The 14466-nt window shown below is 49.0% G+C and overlaps 1 protein-coding gene across 1 annotated transcript in view; it reads right to left on the minus strand.

Moving 5' to 3' along the window:
- Positions 1-11425, minus strand: part of CCDC50 (coiled-coil domain containing 50) — a 41804-nt gene extending 30379 nt beyond the window's left edge. The window contains 1 exon segment of the mRNA XM_036388746.1: positions 11306-11425. Coding sequence (XP_036244639.1) covers positions 11306-11354 — 49 coding nt within the window. The 5' untranslated portion in view covers positions 11355-11425.
- Between the last annotated feature and the right edge of the window lie 3041 nt (positions 11426-14466).

Below are 14466 nucleotides of genomic sequence, written 5' to 3' on the forward strand. Positions count from 1 at the left end.
GAACTTCATTATATTTTTTAAGCTGCCTTGAGAGAGAAATGATCAACGTTCACAAAGTGCCTTCTCCAAGGCTACTAGTTTGGCCGTCTCACTTCTGCAAAGAAGCCTGCACACTGTACCACAGACCAGTCCCAAAGCTGAGAGAGTATCTGCTGAAGACCTCAAAGCAGAAGATGATGTGCTTGCAGTGTAAACAGGAAGCTGGAGATACTCAAGATAGTGGAAAAAATAGCACAAGACACCTCAAAAGGTTATCCTTTGAGCAAGTCCCAGCCACAAAATTCGGTAAGATTTATCATTCTGCTTTTCTACAGAAGGCTGCCATGTTTTTCATCACTGGATAATTCCATCCTACCTGGTTTCATCTGCAATGTTTCTAAATAAGAGCAAGTCTTCTTATTCCCAAAGCTTAAAACACAACCCATAGGGTGAGAATAATAAAGACCATCTCTTTGACTTCCAGAAGAAAATGCTGAGTAGGTGCATTTCAATCACAAAATCCTAGAATAACTTATGTTGAAAAAAACATTAAGTCATCAAGTACAACCACTGATCTGGCACTGCCAAGTTCACCACTAAAGCATACCCCTTCGTGCCACATATACACATCTTTTTAGCATCTCCTAGAATGGAGAATCTCCCAAATACCTTCCTGTTTCGACCACTGGTCACCCTTATGCTGAAGATGGTTTTTTTTAACATCCCATATAAACTTCCCCTGACAGAACTTGGGCCAATTCCTCTTGTTCCATCACTTGGTACTTGGAAGAAGAGGCCAATGGCCACCTGGCTGCAACCTCCTGCCAGGGACTTGTAGAGAGCAATAAGGTCAACCCTGAGTCCTCTTCTCCAGGCTAAACACCCCCAGCTCCTCAAGGACTTGTGCTCCAGACCCTTCCCAGCTTCACTGCCCTTCTCTGGACTCATTCAGCACCTCAGTGTCTGTGCTGTAGTGAGGGGCCCAGAAATGAGCACAGGATTTGAGGTGTGGCCTCACCAGTGCCCAGAACAGGGTGATGGTCACTGGCCACACCATTGCTGATCCAGGCCAGGATGGCACTGGCCTTCTTGGCTACCTGGGCACACACTGGCTCATGTTTAGCAGGCTACTGACCAGCACCCCCAGGTTCTTTTCCACTGGGCAGCTTTCCAGCCACTCTGTGCCAAGACTTTTACATGTACCTAAAAATGGCATTGAGCCTTAAGAAGTAATGACATTCCATGCTTTAAAAATTCACCCTTTTCAGCCATGTCCAGTTGGGTCCCTAGACACAGAATACCCTGAGTCATTAGAACTGTCCAATACTCCCAAGTCCTACAGCCAACATTGCTGTTACAGCTGCTGCTTTCTATTGTAGGGGCTCAATAAACAGAATACATTAACACTTTAAAGCAGGGAGCAGATAGATGATGCAATATGTGTTAATGTCTGCAAGTCATTACCTGCCAGGCTCAGAACACCAATCTCTGCAGAAATTTCTTGATTGTCCCAGTGTCCATCTACCTGTCCAGGACTTCCTACACCCAAAAGACCACCAGTGAGCTCAGCCATTGCATTGTGGACCTGCCAGTAACACCCAGGTGGGTCTCTACCACAAAAACCTCAAGGTAGGGATGGCTTGGCTGGTTTGACACCACAGTCAAACAGCAGACCTCAGGCAGCCAAACACTTCACTCACAACATCCGAGACTGTAACTGAGTCTGTGTATGGAAGAAGATAATCTCAATCATCAGCGAGAACAAAAGCTGTTTGTGTAGTTCATCCTGTCCAGCATTGGACACAGCTTCAGTTGACTCAGCTAATACCACATGTGCAAATGGAACAACCAACAATAAAGGCAGGGAGTTTTCCTAGAAGTCAGTTTTAACCACTACCTCCCAACCATGGACCACAGCAAAACAAACAACACTTGACTCCAACAGCTGTGCTTTACCCTTTACCCCAAAGGCAAACTACCATACACATCACTGGAGAGCAGGGCTGGAGTTGCCTTCACCAGGAGAGGTCAAAATCTCTGGCCCACACAGGCCCCATGAGCACCACTGTAACTGTACGACACACCTTTAGCTGTGCCCCATGGATCACATGATACCCCTTTTCTCGAAGGTTTTTTGGTTTCTTTTGCAGACAGAATGTCATGGCACCTTTAAACCCAGCTTTAAACCCAACACCACTCATTTAAATTGGTGTAGGGGAGGGGTAATAGAAAAAGAGTCTTTTATCAAGTGCAACTCAAAACAGCCACCCACTGAGAAAACTGCTGGGGCATGGAGCTTGCATCTCAAGAGATTTACACCATATGTACACTCCCTTATCCCACACCCATCTCCAATAGCAATCACTGTATTCTGTTGTTTTATCTGTTTAATTCAGTTTTTATTTCAGCATTTTAACTAATTTTGCACCACACAAAACTTTCAGAAGGACACACTCAGTTTCCTGGATAAGCAAAATTTCTGTTCTCTTACACACACTAACTTTCCCAGATAGGCAAAACTTCCATTCTCTGATGAATGCACAGCTAAACTCCTTGTTCAGTTCAGCAGTTTCTCTGCAGAGAGCTGGCAGGCCCACTTTGTGGTTCAGGATGGCTTTCAGGAGCCATGGCACCCTGGATTGCAGATATTTCACCAGCATTTCTCAGCCCTCAGGCTGTGGTGAATAACCTCACACAGCAGCTCCAAAGAGGCAGCTGGGAGCAGAGATAATGCAAAGTGTCAGCTCTCACAGGGTTCTCCTCTAGCTTAATCCTGAAAGATAATGTAGAAAATACAAGGGAGACAGGATGCAAAAAGGGAGGTTTGAACACCCCTCTGGTGCAGCTTCATGCCCTGACTCAGTTTAGCGACTGCTTTACAAAAGGCTGACTGCTGGAAACCTCACACCCACACAGAAGCTGCCAAGTGCCAAAAAAAGGTTCAAGTTCCTCTCTCTAACCCCACAGCGTGCTTTTACATGACAGTGACCTGCAGTTGTACAGAGAAACAATAACCTCTGGAAAAAACGAGCAGAATAAAGAGTCCCCAGAGATGCCACCTTCTCTTCAGCCTTTGGATGACTAGAGCCAACCCTGAGAGTGCTCCATGGCTTGTAGCTAAACCAGAGCTGCAGCTGAAAGGACACACCACAGTGGCAGTGCACATTCAAACAGCCAGGTTTTATTCCTCCAGATCACATACTAAGAGAAGCAAAGCTCCAGCAGGATGGGCCTCTGAGCAGCCTCCCCTGCCAGCTGCAGCATTCGAAGCAGAAGGTATCTGAACTAAGCCTGCAGTCAGCTCCAATTCTTGCACAGATTCCTATCAGCTTCCTTTTCCCTAGAAAGGTGGCTGCTAGGATGCAAGCAAAGACTCCTGTCAGCCACCCGTTCAGCTGCTGCCAGCACTGCAAACTACTCTGCAAGAACAACTATCCTCTACCCAGCCAGCCGAGGTGGTTGGTTTGTTTCAAAACCCTTCTCTTTTGCTCCACAGCTCCTCACGGGTACTCTCCCCTCTCCCCCCTTGCTTCCCGTGTTTAAGTTCTCCAGGTTTATTGGTCAGCTCTGGAACACAAAGTACCAAAGCTGGCCCCAGATCAGTCAAAATTCCACATCTATCTACAAGTCACAAATCAGTAAAGCTACAGCACTAACAATACATGTTCCCTTTCCTGTCACAACCTTGTGTTGGCAACACTGCCCTAAGTGCAACGACAGATTTAAAACCCTGGCATACAAGGGTAAAAATAAGTCTCTGACTTCTGAGACCAGATGGACAGGGAGGCAGAGCTCCCTGCATCATTTTGAAGCAAACTGCTTTGTGGCATCTGAGCCCACAGTTCATATACATTGCAAAGCATGAGGAAGAAGCAGGCTGGCAGCCTTTTCTCCTCTCCGAGAGCACTACATGAGCTCCAGGTCAGTAAAGGTAATTTTTTTTTTGCTTTGGGAACTGTATCACCTTCAGGTGATATTGCATACTCACAGCTTCTTAAAAACAAGAAAAAGTTAAAAAAAGAACAGTTAAATCAGGACCAAGTTAAGTTCACCTGTTACACAGCCAGAGTCGGTGCTGTGGGCAATGCCAGCTGCCTGGAATACCAGGTAAGTGAGCACTGAGCTGGAGACAAACCTGCTTTTTCCACCTTGCATCAGGGATGTGCGGAATCCAGGCAGGGCTGTGCAGCCCTAGCCAAGGACTCAGTCCTTCCATCACTGCAATTAAGGTCAGGAGAGCTCAGCCTCTTCCCAACATCAACTTCCTCTGGAAACCTGGCGCCAGGCAGATGGCCTGCAGGAGAGCACAGCCCTGTGAACAGCAGAGCTCTCTGCCTGCCATGAAAACAGCCAACACCCTGGTGCCTTGGAAAATTCCCAGGCCTTCTCCGTGCTGTGCTCCACCACCTCACCTCAGCAGCACTGCCAAAGGCTCCAGGAGCTGCTGCTGAATTTAGGTCATAAATCCTTCCCGTGCCACCAGCCAGCACCTCAATAATAAAACTAATACCAGAGCAGAAGGAGAGGCCATTTCTTTGCACCAGGATGCTACAAGTAATGCTTGCTGTAACCAGAACAGATAGATATAATAAGCTGCTTTTGCAGTGCAAAGTCATTGTGCTGCGCAGAGATAGAGAAGCTTTCCATCCACACCAGGGAAGGCTTCCCTGAGCCAGACCAGCATTACCCCAAGCCATGTGCCAAGTCAGTGGCAACAGTCCCTCTGCAAGGACCATTTCCAGCCAGAGCACATTCCAGCCTCTTGTCCTGTCTGGGTGTAAAGAGCCAATGCTACACATATAATGCAGAAAGGAATTTAAACCCCTGCCTTCTCACTGCCAGGAAATACTCCTGTTTGCATAAACTTCCTTCCTCCCTTTTGTCCCATTACTTCTCATGTCACTCCTGTCAGTGTCCTTATGGAATGTCTGTGTCTCGGTGTTTTCAAATATTTCTTCACTTATGTCCTTTTCCCCTTTGTCATCACTTATTGAACACCACATACTGAGCCCACGTAACATTTCCCCTTAGAGTTGACTCCTCTGGTTACCAAGTTCTGGTTCAGCAGAAGGGCTCAGGAAAGGATGAACGAAAATGCACACAGGAACTCAGTTTCACTGCACATGGCTTGTCACACCTCTTTTGAAAAGGGAAGTGAAGAAAAGTGGCTCACTCACAAACCACTTTGACTTTCTGTCCTGAAGAGCACATAATGCTGGGTGGAGCTACCAAGTGCACACAAACCAAACCTCTACCAGGCCGAAGACAAAAAGATCTCCCTATTTTAGTTTGGCTGACAGAGCATTGTGGCGGTGACATCGTGGGTTGGTGTGCAATGAAAATAACCATCAGCTGATCTTCAGGAGCCTGACACAAAATAATTGGGCAGGTGCAGATGGGCTGTGCTAGGCTCTGAGCAGGCTTTCATCTACACCTTTCTCCCCAGGGAGAGTAACACTTCTGGCAAACTTAATTCACAGGGTGCCTGGGCTTACAGGGTAAATTTTATGAGCAATAAGACCTGAATGATCTCCTTTGCTCAAGGTAAGGTTCACAACAGCACTGCCTTGCACCCCTTACACAGCCAGCCTGATGCTGCACTCTCCTGTTCCTTTCCCAGCCCAGCTAAAACATCATCCCTGCAGCCATACAGTGTCAAGGCCACACAACACTCACTCAGTGAGCTGTGTGGCATCTTTTCAAGTACTGAGAAAGAAAACAGCAGGAAGGCTCCAATTTCTATTTCTCAAAAAAGAAGTAGAAATGAAATGTCAAGGGACCTTCACAAAGTCCTGTACATGTTCTGTGGAAAAGCCAGTGCTGTAAGGTGAACAGAGAGCATTGCTGACACACATCAGCCTCCAGGGAGACTGCAGCTTTCCTGGTGGAAATGTCCAGCAAACATGCCCTTTGCTCCCTGCAATGCAGCCAACCAGCAGTGAACAGCAGCTGTTGTTATCACCTTCTTGGAGAACAGCTGAAGGTCAAGCCAGCAGTGAGTGTCACACCAGAAAATGGACCTAAAGCTTCTTAAGTTTTAAGGCAATTTCACCAACAGACCAACCTCCTTCCTCAGCCCTTCAGCCTTCAAACCAGCACTACACAGGAGTAGCAGTGAAGGAGCAGGAAGCCAACCAGCTGGGGACACTCTGGAAAGGGGAGAAAGAAGCAGGCAAGGAACTTGTCACTTTGTCCTATAAATCAGCACATTCATGTGAACTGGATGACTCTGAGCAAGAAAAAGAAAGCTTATTCCAGCAAAACAGAAGTTTCACACAGCTCCAAGGCATATCCCATTGTTTTTCCAAGTGGGGTTTTTCTTGCACCAGAGAGAGCAGAACTGGCCTTTCCTGCTCCTTGCAGCAGCCATCTCCAACTCCTGCCTGGCATCCTCTGATGTTTCCCATGGCCACAGGAAATGAAAGATTAAACAGAGGCCCGTGGTGACCATAAACACACTGCTCAGTTGGGAGCATTCCCCAGAGACCAGCAATGGGTGATGGACCAAGTCATGATGTTGTATCGTAAACAGGAGAAAACCCCCCGCTGCTATCCCTGTATCCCCAGGAATCAGTGCAAAAATAGGATGTGTCCCCTCTTACCCCCATCCAAAAATCTGTCAGGAGCCAAGGAAACATCTCTGCAAAAAGCATCAATGGGAGTCTTGGGGTGTCTTTCTGCCAAAGCTTTTTGAGCAATCTTTTTGCCTCAGCAGAACCTCCCCAGCAGCTCACAGAAGTGTTAAGGATTTAGGGATGGAAGGAGGCAGACCTGGCTTGTTCAGCTGCCTTTCAGAGCCAAGAGCATGAAATATGCTAATCCTGCCCATCTCTGCCAAGCACTGCAGACCCAGAACCACTGAATGCAAAATAAAACTTTCACCCAGCTTTAACCAGAAGTGAAATGAGTGCCACAGCCTCAGCTACAGAACTCATGCATGCTGGAAAAACAGATCTCCTATTACCCAGAAGAGCTGGATGTGAGCCAGTGACCTGCGTCTATGTCCCATCACTCTCCACCTCCCCGCTGCCCTCAAGCCATCCATCTTGCCTGAATTTCTCAGAGCCCTTAAACCCTTAAAGGAAGTCACAAAGCAGAAAATCATGATGCTGCAAGGAAAAATCCCAGCTGGAGCCAAAGGGCATGGGGCAGGTGGCTTCACAATGACCCGGCTGACCCTCAGCTGCTCTCAAAATTGTTGCCCTGATTATACTAATCCAGTTAAAGGCCAATGCTTCCTTCAGATGAATACAGCTGACAGCTCATCCCTCAAAACATTCCCCTGAAAAACCCCTAAGCAGAATCTTTCCTCATCAGACACCGTGCCAGCCATTCACACTTCTTCAATCCTCTTCCACCTCTGACAGACATCAAATTTCTCCTGTCCACTCTCATGTTGCTGAGCACAGACAGGCACCAAAGGCCTCATAATAAGCCAATAACCTCAGTCTGCTCCATGGAAGCCTGACACATTGCACCTCAGACCTCATCCCCCTCCCCAGTCACTGGGAGGGTCAGTAGCCAGGAGGTTTTTATTGCAGGAGTCTCAGCAGAGGTCATGTTAAGCTGCAGAGGTCAGCAGAAAGGTCTGTAGCTGGGAGGAAGAGGAAGACTGATGCTAACAGCAAACTTTTATTCAATTTATGCTAAGGCAAAAGAGAGCCAGCCAGACTGCCTGCCCCAGAGAACACCTTGCCAAGACAGAAAATATTCAAGCTCTTCCTGTTTCCCCAAGGTCACAGTCAGAGCTGTATCTTTTACTACCACGTTCTGGATACTGGCCTCTCGGGCAGCAGATTACAACCAGCAGCATTTGAATGTACAGCTCCCAAAAGTCAAATCAGGTGCTGAACAAAGAATAGGAAGCAGTGTGAGTGTTGTTGTATCTCTCCATGCACAGGTGCCACAATCAGCCTTTGTCAAGGCTGGAGCTCCAGACAGTAGTGGCAGGGTCAGTTCTAATCATCAGCCCAGACATACTGCCCTTGCATTTCCTTACAGTACTACTGAAAATAAAATTCAATAAAAACACTTCACCCACTGCAAATTTCCACAGTTCTCCAGAGCTGCACACTACTGGGGCAGAGTTCAGAGTCCTCCCCCATCCCACCCCTCCCTTTTCTCTCCTCACAGAGGATTCAAACTAGCAGGAAGATGAGGAGTCCCTGGGAGAATGCCTGGACCTCGTTTTCTTCTGCTGCTGCCAACAACTGATGACTCTTGGAGACTGCAATGGATGAAGGACTGAGCCTCAGCCTGAGTAGGCAGGCATTCCCTTCACAAAGATGTTGCCCCAGACCTTTGGCAAGGCAACAGCAGACAGGACCACAGGCACATCCTCCAGAGAGGGGTATGGTTTGCACAGCTCCAAAACACCTCCCTTGCAGCTCAGCCTGCCTGCATGAAGCCAGAAATGCCTCTCAAGTCCAAGGGCTCACTCACAGCTGAGTGCCAAAAGAGGGTGGAGCCCTTCCCAAACACAGCTCCCAGGAATGCATCAGGTCACAAGAGATGAGAGGCAGTTAGAGATCAAGCAGAGCCCAAGACAGTTTCATTTGCTTTATAAGTAGCTAATAAAAATAATGTTTCTAGGATGTTTTTATAACCAAAAGGCTCACAAATGAGACCTCTAGTAAAAAAGATCTACACACACAAAGCTGAGCAATCTCCTGAGGTAGGTCAAAAGAGCAAACAGCAAAGGCTGCTTTGTGAAAAGCAAATATGCCACAGACACTTGGGAGATGAACAGAAATGCAGGCAGAGAAGCACAGGCCACAGATTGCAACTAACACCAAAACAAATAACTTACACGAGGTTTACTGACCACAGAGGTCAGATCCACTCTGCTACTAATGGAAAAATGGGTCTGTGACACCAGGCTGCAGCAGCAAGGTGTAGTTCATACTAGAAAACTGTGTTTTGAGGGTGTATTTTACACCAGTAAACCCCTGCCCACAAAATAAACTGGACCAGGTGAAGTGGTTTTCACCAGCAAAATGCCATCCACCTCAGGTCTTGAGCTGATATAAATGCTTTTAGAGATAAAAGAGGAAAGAAGACCTCATAGAGCACCTAGCTACAGCTATCAGATCTTCACTGCCATCGCTGCACTGGAATGATCCCACTTTTAGAACAGCTTTTGAGATCAGTCCTGAAAGACAGGGAGAACTCAGGACATAACACCTCCTCCTGAAGCAGAGTTGGTGAAGAACAAAGTACTCAAACCAAAAGGTTCTTCATTGTTAATGAATGACTAAGCCGACCTTTACCCTAAACAAAGCAAGGGAATGCTTTTTCCAGAAAGATCAACACTGATTTCTCTATCAGGAACAATAAATATTTCCCTCCGTATGGCAGGCAATGCTTTTCTTTCCTTGGCTGGCATTGACACAGAGCACGAAAAGACCTAATCCAAACCATAGCTCAGTCTCAACACTTTCCAAAACAAAAACAAGTGATGCCATTAAACTAAAAGCGTGACACATGCCTGAGGCTTTGCAGAACATGGCTCAAACCTCATCTACTTTGCACGTTGCTCTGGCACACTACTATAATCCCACTGCTATCAAGTAACAACAGATCGTAGTAACAGGACACTCTCGAAGCTTAATCCACACTATAGCATAGGTGCAAATTTCCCAGGGACTGGTTGAGTTACACTGTAACACTGTTCATGTACTTTCATTCACAATGTAAACGACCTCAGCTCAGCCCAGTTAGTCCAATTCAAAAACTAATAAAGGCAAATCAAATCCAGCCCACTTGAATTGTGAATATAAGCATCTACACAGGGATTTAATTCACTTTAATCAACCACTGGAAAGGTTAATTGGATTCATTTTCTTGAGTTACCAACCATGTGTGGACAGACTCTAAGGATGAGATCTTGACCACACTAAAATGCCCAATAACAGTTCTGCTAATGACTTAACAGGAGGAATATTAACCCCTAAAACATCAGCTTCAGCTTTTGTTCCAGTAACACTGAGTGAAGCATTAAAGGATGACATAAGGTCAAAAGGAAACCCCAGCTGCCTGTGCAGAAACAGGTTTTCTACTCTTGGCCAGCTAAATCATCAAATTCACAACTGCTGTTTTGTAAGAATTGAAATTTGAAATTTGAAAAAAAAATCACCAGTGGAAAAAGAAACAAGTTTAAGGAAATTTGGGGTTTTTTAGGCAGGAAACCATTGCTCTCTATTACAAGAGAGTAAATCTAAACTAACTTGATTATGACAGAGCTTCTACTGGTTTATATCACAAATCACTATCAGAAAGAACAAACTATCTCTTACAAAGCTTTCTAAACCCAAAGCAGCTCCAGGGCACATTTAATTGAGCTCAAAGGCTCACGTGTGAGGCAGGCACTGTGCTAGCAGGGAAGCCGAGGCCTGACAGAAGGTGAATCCGTGCTCTGAGCACAGGCCAAGCCAGCGGGACCCCTGGAAGCGAGGGGGGCACGGGGGGTCTGCGGGGCGGGAGCGGCTGCTTGGCGCTCCCAAGCCCAATGCAGGCCAGTCTTCATAAAAACCAGTAGGTTAATTCTTTGTAACCGGGGCCTCAAAATCACCAGTCCCCCTCAAATCGCCAAATCTGTGGATATCCACAGCTCTACTCCCATTTTAACAACGGCCCGAGCGGAGTCTCCGACCCCGGCCGAGCCGTAACTGCCAGGGACAGACGGACGGACGGACAGACATCGCTGCTGGTCCATCTCCCGCAGGGTGCCCCGGCTGCCTCACCCGCCGGGGGAGCGCAGCCCCGGCCGGCGCCCCCAGCCCGGCTGCCCGGGCGCGGCGGGGGGAGCGCGGCGGCGGCGCCGGCGGCAGCCTCGGCCCCGGCGCAGACAAAGGGCTGCGCCCTCCCTCCCCCAGCGCCGCTCCTCGCTCGCTGCTCCCGGGGAGCAGCGGCGCTGCCAGCCCGACCCCCGCCGCTCTGCCGGGGAGGGGAGCCGGAAGCGAGGCCAGCAGAGCGGCCACGGCTCCCTGTCCAGCCACTGCGGTTCTGTCCTGCCCCTGCCGCTGCTCCGGCGCCGGCCTCCGCCTCTCGTCCCCTCCCGCCACCCGCCGGACATCCCGCACCGGCAGCGGGACAGCCCCGGGCACCCCGGGGCCACGGCCGGAGCACGGAGCGCCCCGTCCCCTCCCGCTGACCCGGCTCCCCGCCAGCGCCGCGAACCGCAGCGGCGCCTGGAAATTGTAAAATGATAACGCTTAAGAAAAACCACCCCAAACCAACAGTTTCTCTCCTTGCCTCGCTCCCATTTCCCCCACGCCGCCCCGTCCCGGCCAGCGCCCCCTCCTCCCCGCGCCGGGGTGAGCCGCACCTTCCTTGACTCCGGGCAGCTTGGAGTGGTCGATGCCGATGCCGGCCATGGCCGGGCCCGCGCCCCGCTGAGGGCGGCCCCGCTGAGGGCAGCGCGGCGGTGCCGCCCGCGCCCCGCACCACAAAGTTGGGAGCGGATGGAGCCGGCGCGGCCGGGCCGTACGGCGCGGGAGAGCGGACAGAAAGCGCCGGGCGGGGCGGAGCGGGGCCGCCTCGCCGCCCCTCGCCCCCCTTCCGGGGAGGCGGACGGGGGCGTCCCGGGCTGCTTCCCCCTCCCCTTCGCCGGCGGGGCTCGGGCAGCAGCTCAGCGGGACGGGCAGCTTCCGAGGGCAGTTATTAAAACATTTGGGGTTTATTATTGTTACTGTTATTATTATTGTTTTATTGTTTGGCGGGGTGTTGGCTTCTTTGAGGCCACGCCGAGAGGCCGGGGCTGCTGTCAGAGCTCACGGATAGCTCCGCTCCCCCGGCGCTCTCCCGTACCGGGTCCGGCTGCCTGTGCCCCTCATCCCCAAAGCAGCCACCCCCTGCTCGCACTGTTCCGCCGGCCTGGCAGAAGCAGAGGTGTCCCGGGGGAGCCTCGGAGCCACTGCCCAGCGGTGCCACGGACCCGCACCTTGTCCCTCACGACGGGGCGGTGTTGGCACGGGCACCTCTCGAGGAGAGGCGAGAGATTCCCGGAGCCCTGTGAGAGGCCTGCGGATCCCGGCAGTGCTCTGCCACACACGGGTGGTGCCCGCTCTCGGCGGAGATGGAGGATTTACAGCTGCTGCCCACCTTGGTTTGCCGGCAGCAAAGAAACAGAACGAGATGATGTTCCGTGGGCACAGGGGAGAAGATAAGAGGAAGAGGATTTGGGGTTTAGGGACGTCTGAGCTTCTCTGGGCTGTGCTCAGCACAACCAGTCACTCATGTCAGCTGTTATGTTTGATCATAATGTGTGACGCTGAGGACTATGCAAGAGGAAGAAGAAGAAGTTAATATTGCCACATTCAAAATTAGTTACTCCCAGCATCTGTTCCTATGACCCATGGCTCCTGTGCCACTAGTGAGCATTGGGGATACAGAGGCTGAGCCCATTTCCTGCTCCCCCTCTCCAACAGGCTCTGGGAAGCTCTGCCCTGTGGGATGTGAGCTGAGGGAGACAGAGTAGGATGTCAGATGTCAGAAAAAACATCAAAGGGAATAACATTTCCATTTTATTAAAAAGCAAAAACATTGAAGAAAATGACAAAAAAAAAATTATTTCCAGAACGGTTAGCCTTTTGCTACTCCTGAATTTTTAGTCCTGTTTCCTGAAACTCAGGAATCATCTGTCCCAAATTCTGCCCCTTTCAAACAATATTTCACCAATCCCAACATGGGTATGCATAGACTGAATTCAATCTGACTGCCTTCACCTTCCCTTCAACTTAGCCTCCTGCACAGAAAAAGCCATGGGGTTGTGTGTATTTGTGATCCCTTCTCACATTGCACACACCTAGTACACCTCTCCTGTGTGCTGGCCCACGCTCAGAGCTGATGGGCCTCTGCCCAGAGGGATGTGGGACCCACTTACAGAGAGGCGAGCAGTGCACAGCTGAGCCCCACTCCACAGGTTCTCCATATGATTACACAGATGGGGATTAGTCACAGGGTCTTGCCCCTCCAAGGGGCAGCTCACACTGATTATCTCCTGTCACAGTCCCAGCTCTGCCCAGCTCCTCCTTCTAATCCCCCTCCCATACAACTGGACTTCTTGCAAATAATCCTCATGGTTTCAGACAGCTCTGGGCTAATGACAGGTCTAAAATCCATTCCTAGTTTCTCCTAAATTAGAGTTTTTCTGAAGTCAGATATTCCTCTGGACATCTTTCACCTTTTTCATAATCAAGTGATTTTGGTCACTTAATATGATTTTTTATTGGACAAAAGTGAGGACAAAAGAAGAGGCCAAGCAACCAGGACTATACAGCAGAAGTGGCAACGAATGTACTGATCTGACACAGGTCACACCTTTCCAAGCCCAGAGTATGGTTTTCTCCTGTCCTTCTCTCATTATGAAGTATTCAAGTCAGAGCAGCAGAAGCTGAAGTTCTGGAGCATTCACATTTACACAGCAGCTTTAATGCAACAGAGCCGCTCTATGGCCCTGCATTTATGAACAAAGCTTTAAAGCTGTCCATCCCAATGGTCACGCACTTTACTCCACACACACAGCTCTTTGCTCTAGTCTTCAGTAATGAATTTATATCATATTGAATTGTCTGGCTAGGGCCAAAACCAGCAACATAAATAAGTCATAAATCTGCACTGTATTCAGGAGATTCCATGTTGGGATGCTGTGGCTGCTGGCTGAGTACACTGTCTTCCTGCATGTGTTTAACTTCACTAAAGTAGGATCTCGTACCCAGTGCTCAAAGTCACAGCAGAGCAGTTCCTGATTTCAGGTTTCTAATACACAAATTAGGGGCTCCTGATGCTTTCCTGTAGCTATATTTATTTATCTTGCAAGGTTTGCTGAAGCTCAACGATAGCCAGTGGATGGTGAGCTCTGCTAGAACCTAAGGAAACCACAGGAACACAAAGTAAATGACATTTTGTTCTTGCTGCTAGAAATGTGGAAATGCAGGGAACATCTCCAGCTGTCAGAGCACAGAAAGGCTGGAGCAGGCTCCTGGGAAGGGTAATGCAGGCAAAACCCTGTCAACACTGTCAACCTGTTCCCTAAGGCAGTGTATTACACACCAAATATTTTCTTTGCCTTCTTGACATCAGATTTCTCTCTCATTTTATCTTGATTTTTGAGAGATTCTTCAGATAAAGTCTCTGAAATTGGAAGATGGTATATATCACTTGATTACAGAAGATCCAAAAATGACCACAGCAGGACTGAGGATAAGGAATTAAACAGGAACCAGGGAACGAGCTCCTGATGTAATGCTAGCACTGCAGTTAGCATCACATCTTAGGCTCCATCAAAGAGCTCTTCAGCGTGATTGATCTCAAATCACCCTCCCAACCCTCACTTGTGTCTGCAAGCTGCAGCTTCTAGGTAAAAAGCATGAAAGGTGTTTGTTCTGAGAGTCTGTCATCAGCTTTTCCTGGGCAAATTGTACAGCACCTAGCTTGACAAGTAGTACGTGTTGCAGTGGGTAGGTGAATCCCAATAAAGCTGGGAAA

Source organism: Molothrus ater, chromosome 10 (genome assembly GCF_012460135.2).
Source record: "Molothrus ater isolate BHLD 08-10-18 breed brown headed cowbird chromosome 10, BPBGC_Mater_1.1, whole genome shotgun sequence".
Classification (NCBI taxonomy): Eukaryota; Metazoa; Chordata; class Aves; order Passeriformes; family Icteridae; genus Molothrus; species Molothrus ater.